At 30.3% G+C, this 21311-nt stretch overlaps 1 protein-coding gene across 1 annotated transcript; it reads left to right on the top strand.

Annotated features, from left to right (window-relative positions):
* The first annotated feature begins 5316 nt into the window (after window positions 1-5316).
* Window positions 5317-6596, top strand: LOC148622878 (forkhead box protein B1-like). The gene has a single exon (XM_088573159.1). It carries the CDS (start codon window positions 5562-5564, stop codon window positions 6459-6461), a length of 900 nt encoding a protein of 299 aa, XP_088429285.1. The 5' UTR covers window positions 5317-5561; the 3' UTR covers window positions 6462-6596.
* Window positions 6597-21311: the final 14715 nt, after the last annotated feature.

Genomic DNA, 21311 nt, shown 5'->3' with positions numbered 1-21311 from the left:
CATATTTCCATCATCTTTTTTATGAAATAAATAACTTAGGCTGTTGAAAGCCAGTCTGACGCAGTTCAAAAGAAATTAATGTCTTTCAAAATCAAATTACTATAACTATCAAATATAGTATTAAATCCCTTTGACAAACCACATTCTTAATCAAATAGACATTTGAAAAATGATTTTAGACCTAATGTTGATGCAGCATAAATTGATACAGATTCTTGCGTGGTAGCTTCGTTTGCTTAATCCTTATTTAATGTCTTCACAGAGAGGAGAATGAAAACAAATGTATTTTAGACCAAATGAAGAGTAAATATATCTGAATCCACATGTTACTTTGGCAAATTACTTCACTGCACAAAATAGAAGTATCATTGACACATTTCCTCTTTCCGAGTCATTTAATTCCGATCTAATGGTATTTGAATACGCTTTTACTCCCGGATTGCTTTGAAAATATACGACGATGCCGCATTCAGTGTATTGGAAAATTCTATACACAGTTCTCTTTAAGCGAATAAATTTTCACTTTTCTACTTAAAGAGGAAAAGCCGTTAGAATTTGTAAAGGTCCTATATAGTGTTAAATTTTACACTAGAAACTCCTTTTTCATGAAAGGAAATAGTTTGTTAAATGATTTAAATGTTTGATTTGTTGCCATTAGACATAATTCAAAGTAAAGTGATTGTTAAAATACTCAAACGATTTAAAGCGTTTGATGTTTTCAAGATGGAAAAAGCGCCCATCAGTCATTGCTAATTGTTTTCAAACGTTTTAGTAACATCTTGCATAAATGATTTTCCAAATCTTATTTTGCCTTAAATGACAGCTATTGAATATGAAATGATGAAAACTAAAGTTTTAAAACAATACCATTCCTTGACGTAGGAAAATGGTCTATGTCATGAAACGTGAATTGGTCCAAATTCTTTAAGACGTTAAAATATCTGGTGTTTATCCAAACAAAATTAATGGCATTGTTCCCTTAGATAATAATGAAGCGGGAAACTCAAAAATATTTTAAAAATACAAAAGTAAAACAAATCTTTAACTAAGGTACACATGCAGGATGACACGCAAGCTAAGGTTTTACCGGATTAAAATTATAATGTTACACTCTAAAGAGGAGTGTGATTGATGGTGAACCTACAATGTTACTCGCCTTAAACGAATAAAGAAGGAGGTGGCCATGCAGGGTTACTCACATATAATATAGAAAGAATGATGTGGCCATAACGTAACCATGTAGGGTTACTTACATAAAACAAAGAAAGAATGATGTGGTCTTTAAAGGTTACAAATCATGTACTAACTTAAAACAAAGAAAGAAGGATGTGGCCATACAGGGTTACCTAAATAAACGAAGAAAAGAAGGGTATGGCCATGTAGAATGACTCACCTAAAAAGAAGAAAGATGGATGTGGCCATGCAGTGTTACACACATCAGACGAAGAAAGTAGGATGTCGCTATACAGTGTTACTCACATAAAACGAAGAAAGGATGTGACCATTCAGGGTTGCTAATGTACTTACGTAAAACGAAGAAAGAAGGACGTGACAATGCAGTGTTACAAATGTACACACCTAAATCGAAGAACGAAGGATGTGCCCATAAGGGTTACTCACATAAAACGTATAAAGGATGTGGCCATGCAGGGTCATCTACAAGAAGGGTATAATTGAGGTGAATATCCAGGGTTAATAACCAAGGTAGAAGTTGTGAGCGTTCATAACGATACACTTATAAAGTATGAATGAATTACATAAACATGTTCGCTATCCGATGGTCAGCAGAATAAGCCAATAAAAATGAAATTGAAGGAGGAAATCATAAAAAGGCAAATCAATTTGCAATTTGAGGAGAAAAATATACATTTTTGTACATCCCATGAACTTCACAATGAAATAATGCTATCGGAGGTCCGGACTATTTTTTGTTTGTTTCAACCATATTAGTCATTTCAAACATCTCAGAACACAGGAAAAGGAATAACAAACAGTTGTTAGTATACCAGTTTACTAAACATCTTTATTTTACTTTATAAATACATTTTTGTACCTATTTGTAAATAATATAAAATTTAATTTACAAGTAGATAGATGCTATACTTTAAAATTCAGTTATATAGTTATATGTTGCTTTTTCGCATGTTTTGTTTTCGTTGAGTATAAATAAACATCTGAAAATAATACGTTTAACCGTAATCTGCTATCAAAAACAGCTTAATATAGACTATGAGGCACATGTGTGTTTAAACGAGACTTCTTATGACTGATTACATTTGTTTACTGATGTGATTACTTTACATGCCATGTAATTCATGCATTAACAATGCAAATACTTGGTTTTTTATAAAGTTGACAGTTTTATACTCGTATTGGGCAACACTTAAGAAAGTCAACACGACCAGAAATTTCACTGCAAATACTTTAATATATAAGTGTTTGCAATGAAAAAAAATCTACACAACTCGAGCTTTTAAGGTGTTACACAAAGTTCGATGCAGTTATATCATTTTGTACACTTTCTAAGATTGATAGGCCTTTTGCAGAATTTCTTCGTGTCAGTTTCCTATAAAAATGAAGTAGAAAAATACTGCAATAAAGTGTTAGTCATGCTGACAATTTTTATTCAAACTTTGAATCAAAGAACTAACATTAGGATGTAAAGTTTATATATTTACAGTCACAAGCAACAGTCAGCATTTCAGTTTTCAACTTTATCAATATAGAAAAAAGTAGGCCGTATTTCTCTGTGCAAAACACAAACATGATACAGACTTTATCCTGAAACAATCGTCAATATAACAACTTCGTGATACGTTTACATGCATAATTATATGAATTGTCAGACAATGTTAGAATGTTTATCTTAAATATTAAAATCAAAATAAAAATAACATTTTTTTTCTTTTCAAATAGTAGGTTTTTTTATTTTTTTTAAAAATCAATTGAATATTTTTTTTAAATATTATTAAAACCCCTGTTTCCCCATTTCTTGATATTAAAAGTCAAAAAGTCTGTTTTGAATATCTCGTGTAAACATTTACGATCTAATCATGTGTACACGACAACATTAGTTTACCCAGAGAAGTCGATGTAACAACGAATTTTGGCAATTCAATTACTCATAGAAACGCAAGTAATCGGACATCCTTTTTTTCTCAAAGGCAGAATTAACGTAATAATAGAACAAGACTTACAAAAACCAACTTTTTACAAATGTGGTGACCTTGTATTTCTGATGAGCATTTCCTTTACTACCATATCATCGCAAACCAATGCAAATATAATCTCAGCCTTGATATACCTTATATATATCTTAGAATATTTAAATTGTGTTATGTCTTATAACATTTTCAAAGACTTTAACAACCTCATTATTTTGGTTATTTTATGTTTTTGTTGTGTGTCTCTCCTTCCCATCCATGTCTAGTCTTTGTCCCTGGATTACATTCTTTTGATTTCCGCTAGAATCTTGGTTCTCTTGATAACTCTTTCATCATCATTGAACACGAATTCCTGATATGGATGTTTAAGTAGCGTGATCCCCTCTATATATTTCTAATACGATGCAATTTCAGTCATCAACATTAATATTTATGTTTTTTTCTTTCATTTCAAATTTTGTTTTCTAACAGATTTGTTTTCTTGGACATTCTTTGTATTTATAAATATTGTGATGTTAAATGTGTTATCTAACAACAGTAGTCTGACATGAATAACTATTTACCAACATAAAAAATTCAAAACCCCGAGGTTTTGTTCATCGGTGCTGGGTTTGGCTTCCAAGATCGATTTTTTAAATATTTAAAATACTTCTTATATACAATTTTATTTTGGAATTTAGATCTTTCTAATTATTGTTGCTGATGAGAAAATATTCCTTCGTGAACAGCATACCGGAAATTGTAACATTCATATCATTAGTATTTGTATTATTCTTAAGTACAAAACAAGGTTTTCGGAAAAGTTTAAATAGTTAGTTTTATTGAATTATATAAAAAGGAATAAGACAATTAAGCTAATTTGATTTTCTTTGAAATGCTTGTACCACGTGAGGAACGTAGTGAATAATTTTTTTTCTGGTTTATCATTGATTTCCGGGTTATCCTTGATTTTACTAATTTATTTATTATTTATTGCTCCCTTCCTGATTTATGACCGTGAGTTCGGCATTTTTTAAAATTTTATTTATTTATCTATTTATTTTGTTTTGTTTTATTTATTTATTTATCTTTTTTTTTCTTTTTTTTTTTGATAACTTTGATTAAGTTACAATAGTACGAAATATATAACTAAAATAAAATATTTTTGCCCTAAGTTTTATCAAACTGTTTTATTTAAGTCGATGATGATATATCCTGATGGGCCTTTTTTTAGTTTGAGGAATAGAGACACACATACAAAGAAGAACAACAAAATGTGCCGGATATTTGATCACTATTATATATATAGTGTATTTTTAACGTTTTTATTACCATTGTTCTTTTGTACTTCATTTCATCTTTGCAATATTTATATTTTATTTTCATTTCAATTTCAGATATATTTAACTGTAAAAATGTTTACGCGTAATACTTCGCACTTAAGACAATATGATACATATATTTATTGATATGTGTAATTGAAAAAAAGAAGATTTGATGAATGAAAACAAATTGGGAAATGACACCAATAACATAATGAAAAACGTAGTTAACCATAGTGTTGGGTATGTTTAGGTGGAAATAAAACCAACTGTGAATTAAAAGGCCTCAGTTTTGAAAGAAGGACCTACAATTTTGATTAAGTTATAAAAAGACATTTTTCTTCCAAAGATACTTACAATTTATTCCTTAAGGGTAATGGATTTGTAATATTTTATGAGTACCTCACATTTAGAATTTTACAACAAAAGAAGAATGATTTAAATTTATTTCGCTATTTAATCAATTACTTTGGGCTTCTGTAGCCCTTTTGCTTTCCAACATGTTTATGTTTATGGACTTAAATCATGCATTTTATCACATATTCAACAAAGTCGCCACTCCAGCTCCTACTACCGTATCTATTGAAGGTAACTTGTTATAGCTTTTCTATTTCCACACCACTAGAAGTTTGGGAATAATGAGGATTAAATCTGGTCCATTTGAAATCCATTTATCATTTTCCTTTTCATTTGACATATTAGTATTCGCGATGCGCCTCAACAGAAAGTTATTTTTAAAAGCTGTATGATTTCTTAATTCGAACTGTATTGGCTATAAATTTAGTACCGCATAACCAAATAAGGGCAATACCAGCCTCTTATATGTTGACTGACGTGAAAGAGGCGGCTGCTATCTTACAGTAATAGGCTTCACACAGAGGGTGTTAATTCTTCATATGTCAGGTATTTGTATGCCAAATTAAATTTGTTTTTCTGAAGAAGATACTTTATTTGAAGTTTCTGCTGAATGTGACAAATTTGTTCTGAGCATTTGATTTATATAGAGAGTGGAAATTATTGAAAAGACTTGAAGACCATTTTAAAGAACAGTTTTAAGATAAAAGCAAGTGACTTCATTCAATGAACTGTGTTCAAAATGCCGAGACCAGGGAGAAATACATATAATGACCAAAAACCACCGTATTCATACATTGCCTTGACCGCAATGGCGATACAGAGTTCTCAAGAGAAAATGTTGCCACTAAGTGAAATTTACAAGTTTATCATGGACAGATTTCCATTTTACAGACAAAATACTCAAAGATGGCAGAACTCTCTCCGTCATAATTTATCTTTCAATGACTGTTTCCTGAAAATACCCAGACGTCCAGATCGACCAGGAAAAGGAAGTTACTGGGCACTTCATCCTATGTGTGGGGATATGTTCGAAAACGGGAGTTTTCTTAGAAGAAGAAAAAGATTCAAGTTTCCCGGTCGCACTGGACATAGTGATGTCATGAAGTCGGAAATGGAGTCTCAGTATATGCATGATCAGGCTTTAATGAGGTACTACCAGTCTGGAGGGGCTAGTCCTAGGCTCCATCCATATGGGCTCCTTACAGGACATGGCAATAATAACACATGTAAACAGCCATTTACTATTGATAATATCATTGCTCCAGATAATAAGACCAGCTCACAACTGACTCAGCCGGTCATACCTACACCATTACCAGCATTTGCTACACAGTTTGCAGGATCACTTTCTTGTTCAAATTTACTCTCACCATACCCTTCAGGGGAATTATTGTCGTCGTTAGCATCTTCGTACAACCTTTCAGCTGAGTATCAAAACATTATAAGGTGCAATCAGAGAGCAGTTTCAATGCTACCTATAAAGCCATCTCCAGTGACCCTTCTTAATTCCCTTCCACAGAGTGTTGTTGGATTGCCAGGACTAAGACATTCAGATCCAAGAAAACTATGTCGAACAGTTATGGAATCAGACAAGGAGACTTCTAACATTAGTCCAACATTGTCTATAGAATCGCATTGAATCAAACAAGACTATATCTGCGTTACTTTCTGTCTCAGAATATCTGCAGTAAGTGATAAAAATCAAACTTATAATAAATAAATGTTAACTTTTGATGAAAATGTTGTGCAATGACAAATAAATTTGAGAATAATATTTATTTATTTTTAAAACTGTCGCTACTTTCACTTTCAGTTTTGTCTACTCAGATCTACATATTTGTTTCATTTGTTAATACTGTTAATATATCAAAACTTAATTTATCTGGAAAAGCTGTTATACATACAATATATGATGAAATAGAAATATGTTTTACACTGTCATATGCCCTTTTATATTTTGAATGATTTATTTCGATTATTATTTAAGTTGATGCCTTTTTTACAGATTGGTAATTAATTTTATTTGAATGAGAGTAAATCAAAATAATATATATATTACAACGCGAAGCACGGTATTAAAACATTATATATTCCATATATATTGATATTAGAATTATAAAACAAACGTTTCAATAAAACATTATTTCATTTCATCAATATTATTTTAGTTATAAAACAAAGTATGTTTAAAATGCAAAACTTAGAACTTCATTTATTACCACGATATTGTAACAAATGTTTACTCTTTATTTAACATTTTGTACAATTTCGTTAACAACTGTACGAACCAATAGGGGAATAATTCATGTGTACATAAATTACAGTGTTGTGGTGGATTTTAATCATACGAAATATGGTTAAATGGAAATCTAAAGAGAGAGTCTTAAGTCTGCATTTCACATTATACATATTTTAAACCACATTGATTTGTGATTTATGCATTCTTATAAAGGAAAATAAATCTCGAGCAACAACTCTAGTACTCATCACACAACAATGAATATTTACTAATTTGTTGGAAAATATTTTATGCTCAAACTATATACAGGTATAATACCAGAAAATGGAACAGTTGTTATTTCAAAAATTAAGTAGCTTCTATTCAACTTGATGATAAAGTCAAACTCTATGGATATGAATGTGCTTTCTTTTAAATTTTATTTACTATCTCAGATGGCAACGTTACTACGTATTAATGGACTATTAATTAAAATAAAAAATATAAGCATTTATCTTAACTGTAAAAAAAAGTACAAGTACAGTAGCAATGAAAATAAATGTAAACTTTTGGATTGTGGTATATAGCATTTTCTTTTAGACAAATGGAAAAAAGTTACATTGCTGAATTTTAGATGTCCACCAAACATGATGTTTTCGTTTTGTTTAATAAATGATAATTGTTTTGTCCCAACAAAGTCAATGTGTTGTAGTGGAAAATATCAAAACGTGAAAAAATTAATTTGTACCAGATCTTCAATAAACAGTTAGGTAATCCATGTGAGGCGATACTTGCTGAACAATTATAGAGTTTGATTGTAAGTCACCTCCTATTTAAAAAAGTTATATATAAAAAAATGAACATAGCATTTTTTTTTAATATTTAAACCTATTAAACTAAAAGTTAATCCTTACGAAAGCAGTAGGTTCATATAGTGTTACAGCCGGTTGTGTGTGTTTTTTTTTTTTTTATTTGTTTGTTTGCTTGTTTTTGTTTTTTTTTAGTTACCTGTTTTTAAAATTTAAAACGCCATTGAGACAGAGACGTTTTCGTATTAAATCAGTATGACGTTAGATAATTAACCATATTTTTATGTAAGAAAGGGACAATAAGTCTAAGCAGTAAGTCTGCCTACCACATTGTAGACGGATTTATGTCAGAGTAGATAAATTACCCCATTGATCTAAATATTGCCATCATATTTATAATTCCTCATCTATTATTAGTTTTATTTCCTATGCGGGTAGTTTTTGCTATAGATATTTAAATATGCAGAATCTTAACAAATAGAAAACAGGATTTATTAAACATCAAATAATCGGAAATACAAACTCACGCTTCAAACCACTAATCTGTCCACGATACATTAACTACTTAAAACGCCTGATCTGCAACACAAATCACCGACTAAGCTTGATAATCAACATCTGGGTTAAAAAGCTGAAAGACATGTGAAAACAGTAAGATAGATGAAAGTTACCCGCGTTAAAAAGCTGAAAAGCATGTGAAAACATTAAATATATAGCTGAAAGTTACCCGCATGTTCTTGCTAGGTACATCTATAAACGTACAAATGGACAGTAAAATTAAATAGCATCATATTCATGACACCAACACATCTGATCCTTTTTTTCTGATAAATATCAAATTGGGTTTTCTTTTATCACTTTAAGTTATTAAAATACAGCTTGTTTTTCAATGATTTGTGACTTTGTTTAATTTTGCTTGCATTCTACTCAAAATGTTCGTCTGTGATGTTTTATACATCAACACAACAGTTATTATGCACAGAAACAATATCTTATAATTTCTTCTTCATTACGAGACTATTTGAGTACGTCGACAGGGTAAACCTAACCTGATCTTTTGATTATTTCAGTCACAAAAACATCAATACTAGTTGTCAGATAAAGTTCAGGTTTACATTTGCAAAAATAGTTTACAATGTTAATGAGATAATTTGAAATTGAAGACGCATAAACGTTACAATGTACATACAATCAAGAAAATAAATCGAACAAAAATAGCAAACTCAAATAAAAAGCTTCATATGACTTGTAAAAAGTTTTCACTTCTTCATGCATATATTTTTAAAAATTCGAGATTCCAAAGTGATAAACATTAGATTTGTAGTTTTTTTTTATTTTTAAAATGATCGACAGCATTGTTTCGTCAATAGGAACGATATGTTCACCTCACGAAAACATAACGTTTCTGTCCATCATTTTGCAATCAACATGACGCCATATCGCCACTCGGTGAATGACATTACCAAATCAGGCTTATACTGTTTATTTTCTCATTAAACAATGTAGTTCTTTGGACTTCAAGTCTAATTTCGTCCATCTTTTCACGACTTTGTTTTCGGTCTGAATATTATTGGTTTCTTATTTCGCTTATTTCGGTTTTAAATCTCGTCACTCTGAGGAATTGTGAGCATTTTTACTGAATTTTCGCATTATTTGATTGCATGAAACAATTCTTTTAAGACGATAATGCGGTTGTTGATATTGTTAACCTTAAGCAAGTCAGAAACATAGTAACTATTTTCATTTATCCGGTATATCATTGACTTTGCTAGTTCGTACATTATTTAACATGTCCTCTCATTTATGATTATGAGTTATCTGCGTAAGAGTCAATATAACATTCTACAAAATAAATAAATCCAATCATCTACTTTTGTACATATATATCTGAACGAACTTTTTAAAGTGAAAGTGCTTTGAGACTGATAAAATAGTAAATGAATGCATAGCATATATTATTTCAGAGCAGTGACACTGAATTAGTCATGATAATTGCAATTTCGTTGTCCTCATGTTGTGCCAAAACCTTTAAAACTGATTTGTTGATAACTTTCATTAACATACAACGGACAAAAATCCACGCTCTGAAGCAAATTCCCTTATAAGAATTTAAAAGTTATTGATTGATTGATTCAATTGACTCAGTCAGGTATCGAACCGACGAATTTCCGCACTCGTGGCGAGCATCCTACCCAGAGACATCGAGGTGGTATAAAAGACGCGGACTCTAATATATAAACTTTTAAAAAGTTTCAATCTGTGTCGTTATATGATATCATTATGTATTAATTCTTTATGTATATTTTTATTTACTAGTATTTTATCTCTGCCTATTATTTCAGTATAACAAGTCATTGTTTTTTTTCTTTTCTTCTTTAACTTCACAAAAGAGTACAGTATGACCTGTTACTAAATGTTCATATTTTAATGTAACTTGAATTTTATAAATACAATAACCGACTTCTCGACTATAAGAACAATCGAAAAGCATGAATAGCATGAATATCGTAACATAACAAAATCTTTTATTTCCTATCAGGAACTCACAAAAAGAAAGAAGAACATGCTTTAGCGGCCACATACATATTGTGTAATCTACGAAAATTGATAAGGCAATACGTTGTTTTGTAGTTTTGAAACTGCTTCAATCATTTGTTTAGGAAATGATTCAATGTATACCGTGTATTTGATAACTTATAAGGAGAAAGCGGACACTTACATATAAATATACATGTATATAAATCAAAAGAAGTTTACTCGGAAACAAAAATAGTAATATCATGAATAAAATAAATCACTATAAGTTATTTCGGTATGCGACTCGTAGGACAGTTTCAATCATAAGCGATATAGTTAGCATCGTTGAAAAAAACAAAAAATTCTTTGCAATGAAATGGGAACTTCCAGATTGTAAGTTAAAAATTTGTTGACATGATGTCATTGAATTATGGGTTTTAAATTGTACCAGTACTGTTTTTTTTTTTTTTTTTGTTTTTTTTTTGTATTGTTTTTTTAATGATATAGATAAACTTTACTTTTAGATTACAATATGAGTTTGATATTCAGATGGCATAACTATCTCTTTTCGAGATTATTCTCAACATTAAGCCGACATGAAACTTGACATAAATATTAATACGTAATAAAATGTATTTCCTTCATCATAGAGTTTTATAGCAGTTTGGAGATAATGTTTTATTTTAAGTTTTCTAAAACTGTACCGGTATGAACCACAAATATTTAAACTAATTTCATATTCCATTCCAATACCATTAGATGTTATTTGATGTGAGTTTTGCTGGAGTTATTGTCCAATAACTTCCAAGTGAGGGGGCAAACAGAAGTACGTTTTTCAACAACATTATGAGCATAAATCTACAAAGGTAAAAATCAACACTTCTCGTCGAAGCACCTGTATATATTACAATTTATTAACCCTCTTAAAAGGATTGAAGTTTGTAAATAACGAACCTATTACACTTTATTCATCCATTTATCCTGGGCAACAGCACCGAGCCTCATAAGCATTTCAATACATAACAATTGGCGGACAAACATTTAACAACTAAATTTGCTAACACCACACATCAAAGATTCTCTAATAGGCCATTTGCTGAATACAACAATAACTCATGAATGTGGGCATATCCTCAGAAACTGATATGCTATGAAGTTTGCATCATTTCACCATTTTAAAATGAATTGTTGACTTACGCTCGAATAAATATTTGATTTTTCTTGCAAAAGAGAATGTAATGTACAAAACTTTCTACTATGTTTAACCCTTATGTGTCTGAAACAAGTTTTTTTTAGAAATTGGTATACAGAATTCGCTTTGTAAACTAGTAATGGGAAAGTCAGGATATTTAAAGGTCTTTTTCAGTTAGGTTTCAATTTAAATACCATTTCTACAGTAAAAATGATCGAGATACCAAAAGTTTGATCTCCGAATTTTTCGGCTTCATGAGTGTAGCAAATAAAATGTTCATTTTCAAATACCAATTTCATCTTAACAGAGGGATAAATAACACACAAGGCTGTGGAAAAACTGATGCGTTCCTCCACTGTAATAAACTAGGATTCTTCATTATCCAATGAAAGGCACCATCAAGTGCCTGTTTTCGGTTTTAAGGAACTTTGTGTCGACGTTGTATGATAATACGTTTGCATTTTGCTATTTCAAACTTAGATTGCTTGGCAAAACTCAATATGACCTTATTTTATAATGGATAAATGCTCATATGTAAGATATGATATTCCTAATCGTCATTCTTTTTTCATTTAGATTAATTAAGTGCTTTCAGATTAAGCAGTCAAGCCATGTATGTAAAATATGCAAAGAGATCAATAGAACGAACCTTTTCCCGGAGACACAAGACAAAGAAAATTAAATACCATTAATAACACAAATAAACTAAAATACAGAAACTAAAGACCTGACTAAATTAAAAACTGTCAATGTGTTTTGTCGATGAAATCTGAGAGTGAAAAATATATTTCACGCATTAACAAAAGCTTTTTTAACGAGAAACTTTGATACATTACTCCTTCTTCGCATCATATTTTGGTGATTCCTTTTGAAAAAGGATTTATTTTGGGGGGAGGGGTAATTGCTGTACAATGTAATAAACATATATTCAGATATATTCATATAAAATAATATTGTTCCTTTCTGTGTCAAAACATAATGTGCACGAGTTCTCATTGGATTATACTTGTTGTTCAAGACAATCGACATCCTTTCTACACTTCATTTTCACCGTGTGATATCATGTAATATCTTTATTGTTTTTAGGAAAAATATTTCAATTCAATTATTATAGATAGGCTTTTATTTTGAAAAAAAATAACAATCTGGAATTATTTGTATTCATTTATGAATGCAAGTGATACTAGTAATATAACCCCAAGCCAAATATATAAAATAGTATGCTAACTTAATTTGGATATGGCTAATTTTATATCTATAACATACTTAATGTAGGAGTTCCTCTTCATGTTTTTTTTTTCGGTTCTATCTCACTACGATTGAATATAGTTTTGTTTCATTTCGTCTTTACGTTCTACCTTTATTAAACTTTTTTTCTAAAAAAAATGAAGACTTCTAGAATAATTTGATATGCCTCTTGTTGACTACATTAAAATTCTCTCATAATTCTGTAAGTGTATCATTTCAGGTAGAACTAATATTTGTTCTGCAGAAAACAGTAATAATAACTTTTGTCTAAGATGTATAACAATACCCATCCATAATCATCTTTACTAAGTAAAATATGTATCATTACTGTAATCCATCAAAAGACTAATTGATCAACATCATCATCGGCTTATGCATGTCTAAAACCTTCATTTACCAACAAAAGCGATGGTTTGTTCTCATTTGGTAAATTGACTGAGCATAATCCCCTCACCGAGGGAGTGTTTATAACACAACAATAGCCTCTACGCTTTGATCCGCTGGACAATTATTCAATATTACACTTCATGACACTTCCCTGAAAAAAAATATTCATCAAATAAAACGAAACTTAATTCTCCCGGGTGTTATCGATTCCTATTATCGTCATTCGAGTGGAATAATCTGTGTCCATAGGTCTCTTCGATAACGCCCGAGTATATCAAATAATTGCAATTATTTCTTGCAAATATTTACACTTTTTAAAGATTTTATTTTATTAGGACTTGTTTCTTTATTAAATAAATTGATTAAAAGAAACGGCAGGTAGTAATGATTAATCTTGTATTTGTGATGAAGAAAAAGGATAAAAACAAATTAAACCGTCTCAGGCGAATGCCCGTCTTGTAATTGATACGGGTGATATAACTTTAGGAAATTAATTCTAAATATTCCTCGAATTAGTGGTATTGACACGTATTAATAAAGTTGACAAGAAAATTAGATTTGTAGATTTTATTCTGTTTTCTTTGACAATTATTCAAAAAGTCGACTTTTCTCATGTACTTTAAAGCTTTTTCGGATTAGAACGAAGTCGTGCAGTTTCCTTGTTTTTAATATCACACCCGGCTTGAAAATCTACATGATTTAGTTTTTCGTATGTATTTCATGCGAAGATTGAATTCATAAATCGTTTCATGTGAATAGAATAATGTACATATTTCACTTCTCTGTTTCAAGTGTTTATTTTCTGTCCACTTCTTCGGTGAATTCTGAGTTGCTCATCTATCAACAGCTTTCTTCTGTTAAGTTTCAGCTGCTGTGTGTAGCGATATTACCAACAGGATTACAGTCCTCATCGCAGATATTGATGTGTTGTTTTTTATATATTTACTTTTTTTTTCAATAAGACATGTGCTGTGCATTTCACTAAGTATATACATGTAATTGACAATACTTAAAACAAACAGCATTTTCTGACAAAATAAAGAAAAGAAATAATTTTCTGTTTTAGAGATATCAAAATCATTTGAATCAGATAAGGTAGTTGCGCTTTAAGTAAAATTTAACTTCACTACACTCTAAACATGACGCATATATTTTTTTTTTTCAATTTTCATATTCACTTGTCTCATTTTGCAAATATAAATTAGATATTTTTCAACATAGGATTTAGATTTAGAAGTATTCATTTTCATTTGTACTAATAAACTTTGTAATAATAGAATCCTGTATTCTTTGATATGATTACCATTTAGTTTTAAGTTTCTTATGTTAAATTGTTCTACAAATGTCGCCATAGGCACCAATTAAGGATGAAGTGAAGGATTTGCTTCGTCTATGGTGTATAGTTTGTTTTCTGAGCAGGAGTTAACTAAGGGCGTTCGCATTATTGTCGCATGATATAGAGAGCTTGAATCAATAAGAGAATTGTTATGTGTTTTATATGTTAATTTTGGCTTTTAATGTTACAAAATTAGATATTAAGTACTGGTAATTTTATCAGATGAAAGACTGACATTTTGGTTGATTCCAAATAATTTCTAGAAGGTATTAAGGCATGTAATTGGCATTATGTTATATTCAATTACAGCTAAATTAAACAGTTTATTTTAACACTTTTAAATAATTATATTTAAATTTTGTCCAACAAATTAAATTTTTATTTTTTATGTTAAAGATGAAAAACCATTACTGCCGCTCATATATGAAATATATTAGTCATGACATTCGTTATCGGTCAATCAACCAGTTTTAAACTATGGGTAGGTTAGAATATGTTGAACTCTTTTATATTTCATACTTAAAGTTTATCAATAAATAGGGGGTAAAATATACCCTTTATATAAATTATCAAATATGGCGTAGTTTAAAGTAATTCACATTAAAACTTCACCATGACAATTGACAAATCTGTCAATTTGTTTATCAGTAGATCACGTTTGAACAGAAAATAAACACCGCAAAATGAACTGTTACAACGTGTACTAAAGAAAATAGTGGTATATTATAGAGTAATAATTATGGTAGCCATGGTAACAATGAAACAGGAATTTTAAAATCAAGAGAACAGTGACTTAGCAAACAAGGAGCAGGAAGAAAAATTAAATTGAAAAGTAATCAAAAAGCATTGTTTTTACCATTTAAACTTGACTAATGTTTACTAATTTATTATTCAACTATTATTAACTGAGCTACTTCATAACCTATTTTATTATGATATTGTTTTTTTATTTATAATCACAGTATTATTCAATTAAAATATTAAAACTGTCGTGTAATGTGGTGGACGTTATACGTTGCAACATCAAGCATATAAGATGACAGTTCACACAAAATGGATAAAAGCCTGAACTAATTTCTTTGGTTACAGTACATGAGGTTTTACAACATAGCAACATTCCTATGACATGTCCGAGGCATATTAGTTTTCGGCACAGGTGTCTCCGTACAAACACAAGGCAGATATTGTTACAGTATGGTGGTTTTTAGCAAAACATGTACAAAATGCCAAAGATTCATCTACTGAAGTCTTCCAAGTTCAATAAAAAACGAAAATGCATCACTTCTTTTGGTAATATAGATTAATTCGATTGTTTGTTATGCTTACTAAAGCTTGTATGAACTCCTGCTGCACGTTACATTAAAGCTACAATGTAAGAATAATCAAGGGAACCAAGGTCCTAGTAGTAATCAAAAGAATGAAGTCCAGGGACAAAGACCAGACATGGAAAATAGACATACACAACAAAGAACATAAAGTAACTAAAATAATACATTGAAAGTAACAAAAGCAAATGAGCAACACGGACTCCACTAAAAACTGGGAGCATGGACCAGGTGCTCCGGTAGGGTAAGCGTCCTTTGCCTTCTAGAAACACCCGCCGAGTTGTTCATAAAGAATCACGTCCGGGGTAGTCGAAAAAGGAAAGGAAAACTATGACCCGTTGAATAAATCAGTTTTCATGGTGCAGATGGATACACCATAACGATCCATGAGTTCATGATGACGACCATAAAACTTCTGTAGTGATGACTTCAATCTCGAGACTAAGTATGGGTCACAATTCACAATTTAATCCAAAAAAAAAAACAAATGTTAATATCTACAAAACAGGAGAGAACAGAAGCTTTGCTCAAGTAGCTCAAGTGAATGAAAAGACTTTTTTTATATTTTAAAATGAAGTTTTTGTCATATATGGTCCCAAACTTATCCTAGAAACATTTGGAAGAATTGATTATTGGAATCCAAGACCCTTTTAAACATATATAAATATTTAGACACACCCAGGAGGATCTCCACAACATTGTTGTTACGATCATAGAACATAATAAAAACTGGTCAAAATGTAAAAGAGTATCTCGGAAAGCTTTTGGATGAAGAAATTACAAACAACTTCTCCAGATGGAATAAACGAGAAAAAATAATTTATTTTTAGGTCTTGGTCTAAGGCTGGTACAGCACTACATGCTATACATCAATAGGCCGTACTACTACATTTGAACTTTTTTTAAAATTGTTTTCTACGGTTAATTTTTACTTTTAATTTTGATAAAAAGACCCCCTTTGTTAATTTCTTTCAGGCTCCTTATCAGTTGCTTATGTGAGCCTTCTGAATCTGTTTTGATCTTGAACTTTGTGAGTTTTATGCTCATTTAGTTTTATGAGTTTTATGCTCATTTAGTTTTATGCTGAAGAAGGATATCAGTTATCCGAAATATTTTTTTTCTAACTTTCATTATTTGTATTGAATACTGCCGACTCATTCATGGCCCGAACTAAATAATTGATAAAAAAAAATAATTATTGTCCTGGACTGATAACTTAGTTTTACTTCCAGTAGTATCAGGTTTTCCAAAAAAGCACGTAACAAGATAAAAAAAAATGTGATAATAAGAAAAAAAGACTAAGGTAAACATGGTATCATTTATAATTGACTTATATTACTCTATATAGTTATAACATCTCCTAAGGAAGAAAAATAACCAAAGGTGAGATAGCACATTAAGGTCAACTCCGATAGACTACTACCTTAAAGCTACTGACTGACCCAATCATAACAAAGTTGTAAGAAATTGTATCATCATTACCTCGATCGTATGGTGATTGAGATGTTTAAACGTAGTAAATTCGGACCTACACATGTATACTCAAGCACTGTTATCACATGGGTTGGGTTTTATACGCTAGCGCTCGGTGTAAAATAATTGAATATAAAAACCCGACCAATGTGTAAATAAATATAACAACGTACTCCTAAAACACCTTACGATTAAAATTTCATACGTTTTCCTATGTATCAGTTTTGTTTCTTTTACGCTTTTCTACATTTTTTGAACATTTTGCTCCCTTCGTATCTACTACGTATAATTTTCGGACGATACAAATGTGAGCGATAAAAATTTGATTGACGTATTCATGACGATTCGATACAATTCAATGTGTGTTAATTGTCAAATCACAACGTTTTTAAAAACATACTGGATGCCCGAAGCATGACAGTTTCACCAGGATTTAAAGAAGGTATTCCTCAATTGTGATATCTAAAGATGATTTACTTTACATAACTTTGGTATACTACCTATCAGTTAGTAGATCCCTTACAGATCATGTGAACGTAGGATTTCTACCTGCTATAGAGACTACAGTGGTCTTTACATTTACATTTATGCTTTAATTCACATTACCCTCGAAAAACGAATTACTGAGAGTTATGAACGCACATCAAGTATGTATCAAAGCTGACAGTTTGTTTGATCATGAATTACAGTAAAATACACAATACATCATAGAGGTTATAAAACACAAAGAGAGAGAAAGCAATGCCAAATTTTATTAGCTTTCTTAATCTCTTAGTATTGCGTAAATCCCCTCGTTTCTGTAGCAGTGTATAAATATTCGTCTTAATGCTACTATGGCTGTGCAAGGTGATTAAATAGTTATAAAACTTCGAAAAAGTAAATTTCATGACATAATAAAACCATAGCGAGTGCTGAGATAAATTGCTCTGCATTCAAATATGTCAATTAACGGGTAATCTTTAACTAATAGAGACTGTTTTCTTTGTTACTCTCATAAGAGATTATCTACCGTACTTCGGTACTTAGTCATTACAGGGATAAAAGACATTTGTCAAATTCTCTATTCGGGAAAAGTCAATCTGTCAAAATTGTTATGATAAATAAATGACAATTTCTTTTTAAAAAATGATCTCTGTCCGTGATTTGAATTTATGTGATAAAATTATTGCGTGGAATATTTTCGCAAATTATCTTGAAAAGAAACGTTTGACACGAAACACATTAAGATTTTTTTTTCAGTAAAGCCATATATTGTTCTATTTAACGTATTTTACATCTTGCAATGTAATCACTTTTTTAATGAAAAAAACTGTTATTTTTGCGGTTTTATAGTTATACTTTACAAAAACTTGTTGTTTTAATTTCGAAATTTTATTTACCTTCCAAACTGATATGCCACCCCGCCCTTCACATATTTCATACTTATGAAATTGTCAAAAGTAATATGTTAGTATCTATATATTTTTTAAACCCAAAATGTAACTAAATATAACTTGGGGAAAATCGTATGAATCCGCAACATTATTACTCTGTGGGAACAGATCTTGTCTGAAATATATTGTGTTAGTTCAGTATAGTTTTATCAACATGCTTTTGAAGTTAAACAGAAAAAGAAAAATATAACAGTATATTATGACAATCTGTGTATTAAGACGATATTAATGATTAGTGTTTCTCAACATCTTTATGTTAGCGCGCTGAGCTCTGAAATTAAACCTTCGTAACTGTGTTCGGGAAACAAAAACTCCATAACGTGTATTTTGTATTTTGTATCAAAGTTAATATTTTCTTTACGAATAGTGTTTCGGAACTGTTTCCATTTGATTTGGTAATACGTTTCACTCTATCAAGTTGAAATTTCGCACTGGGGTCTCCTTTTATTTCTCAAAAATGTCCCTCTGTGCCTGAATAAACAACTTAATGTCAATATTCATATAGAAAATGAAAAATTAAATATTTAAAGTGATATTACACATTGGGGATATTTGCAATATCGTTTCTAAAGATGTTTTAATGCAGTAACAAAATTGAAAGTCTGTTAGTGAATTAAAAGGGGATTACTGCCAATACAATACCTTCATTTACTCTCGTCATTTTAATTTTTAATGCCGTTGAATGGTTTGGCGTTAATGGGAACAAAAATCTGCATTTCGTCTGTACTTATTTAGAATAATTATAAAACTAGTGCAATATTTAAAATTTAATCTTTTAAATGCGGAAATCACTTATATTGTCAGGTTCTAATTGTTGTGAAATAAAAATTGTCGGTTCAGGCACTCGTTGACATTGCTTATGATTAACTATGTCTGAGAATTGAAATTATTGCCAAATACTATAATGATCTGAATACTAAGTACTATACATACAGAAATATTTCTACTGATTAATGTGGGAGTCGTTTCGATATGGAATGAATTTATCTCTTTTCTCATGAAAACCTTATAAATAAACATAAGGATACATTTGATTTGACACATCTTTATGATTGACTCTCATACCTAGAAAATTACAAAATTTGAATGTTTGAGATCAATAAAAACATCACCATTTTAGTAGTTATCTGACATCGGTCAGCAAGTTTCTAGTATCCAAACACAGATCAAAAGAGAACTATGATGTACTAGTAAGCCTACAATTTATATGATTCATGACCAATGTCAGTACCTCAATTTCATAATCGTATAATGACAGATGTTTGAAGAACAGCAATTAAAACTAAATATACCGTAAAATATATTTTACATAAGCAAAGCAAATCAATTCTGTTAAATCAAACGTGAACCTTGAATCCTGGGGTGCCATATTTTCTTGCAGTTATAGGAAGCTTTTACATCTGAAATTTGTAAAAAATTCGAACATTTAAATCTCATATTTTTGGTATCTTTTACCTCGATGAATACATTTAATACATGTTACAATAACTTATATACACAGATTTGAAAATAAATATATATACCCTCAAAAGATATCAAGATAAATTGATTTCCAACATGCCTGGTTAATTCAAATGAAATATTGCTCTTATAAGTTGAGTCTTTTTCGGCTTAAGTTGATGAGAAATGCAGTTGTTATTCAATAAAAATGTCAACTACATTGTGTTAACCCATGAAAAACGATTTAAAATTGTAAGATAGTACCTAAAATAAATACAAAATTTGATATTTGTATTCTAGTTTCGACTGTCCTGAGCCTTTTATTCTTCTTCATATTCAAACAGTTCATGTTTATTTCTAATTTACTTCGGAACAAATATGGCTTGGTTTAAACCCTTGTAATAACATATGAAGATTAGGTGTGGGATTTGATGATGAAATGGGTACTTATTTTTCCAAGAGTATCGGAGTCCTTGTAAAATTAACATTATCAAAAGAATTATATTTTTTCTGACTTTCTTGATCAACTGCAATATGACCAGATTTGCTGTGATTGATTATCATCAAGTTAAATATCCCAGTTTCAATTAGAACGTGTATTTGATTTTCATCAAGTGAAGTGTCCTGTTTTCAATAAGAACGTGTATTTTGATTATCATCAAATCAAGTGTTCTACTTTCAGTAAGAACGTGTATTTAATTATCATCAATCCAAGTGTCTCAGTTTCAATAAGAAAGTGTATTTGATTTTCATCAAGTGAAGTGTCCCAGTTTCAATTGGAACGTGTATTTAATTATCATCAAGTTAAATGTCCCAGTTTCAATTAGAACGAGTATTTAATTATCATCAAGTTAAATGTCCCAGTTTAAATAAGAACGAGTATTTAATTATCATCAAGTAAAGTGTCCCAGTTTAAATAAGAACGAGTATTTAACTATCATCAAGTAAAGTGTCCCAGTTTCAATAAGAACGAGTATTTAATTATCATCAAATCAAGTGTCCCAGTTTCAATAAGAACAAGTATTTAATTATCATCAAGTCAAGTGTCCCAATTTCAATAAGAACGTATATTCAATTTTCATTAAGTAAAGTGTCCTAGTTTCAATTAGAA

The sequence above is a fragment of the Perna viridis genome, chromosome 3 (assembly GCF_037379345.1).
Source record: "Perna viridis isolate PV_CMFRI_1.1 ecotype Kerala chromosome 3, ASM3737934v1, whole genome shotgun sequence".
NCBI classification, from domain to species: Eukaryota; Metazoa; Mollusca; class Bivalvia; order Mytilida; family Mytilidae; genus Perna; species Perna viridis.
Note: the sequence above shows the minus strand (reverse complement) of the source record. Positions and strands in the feature narration are given on the sequence as shown.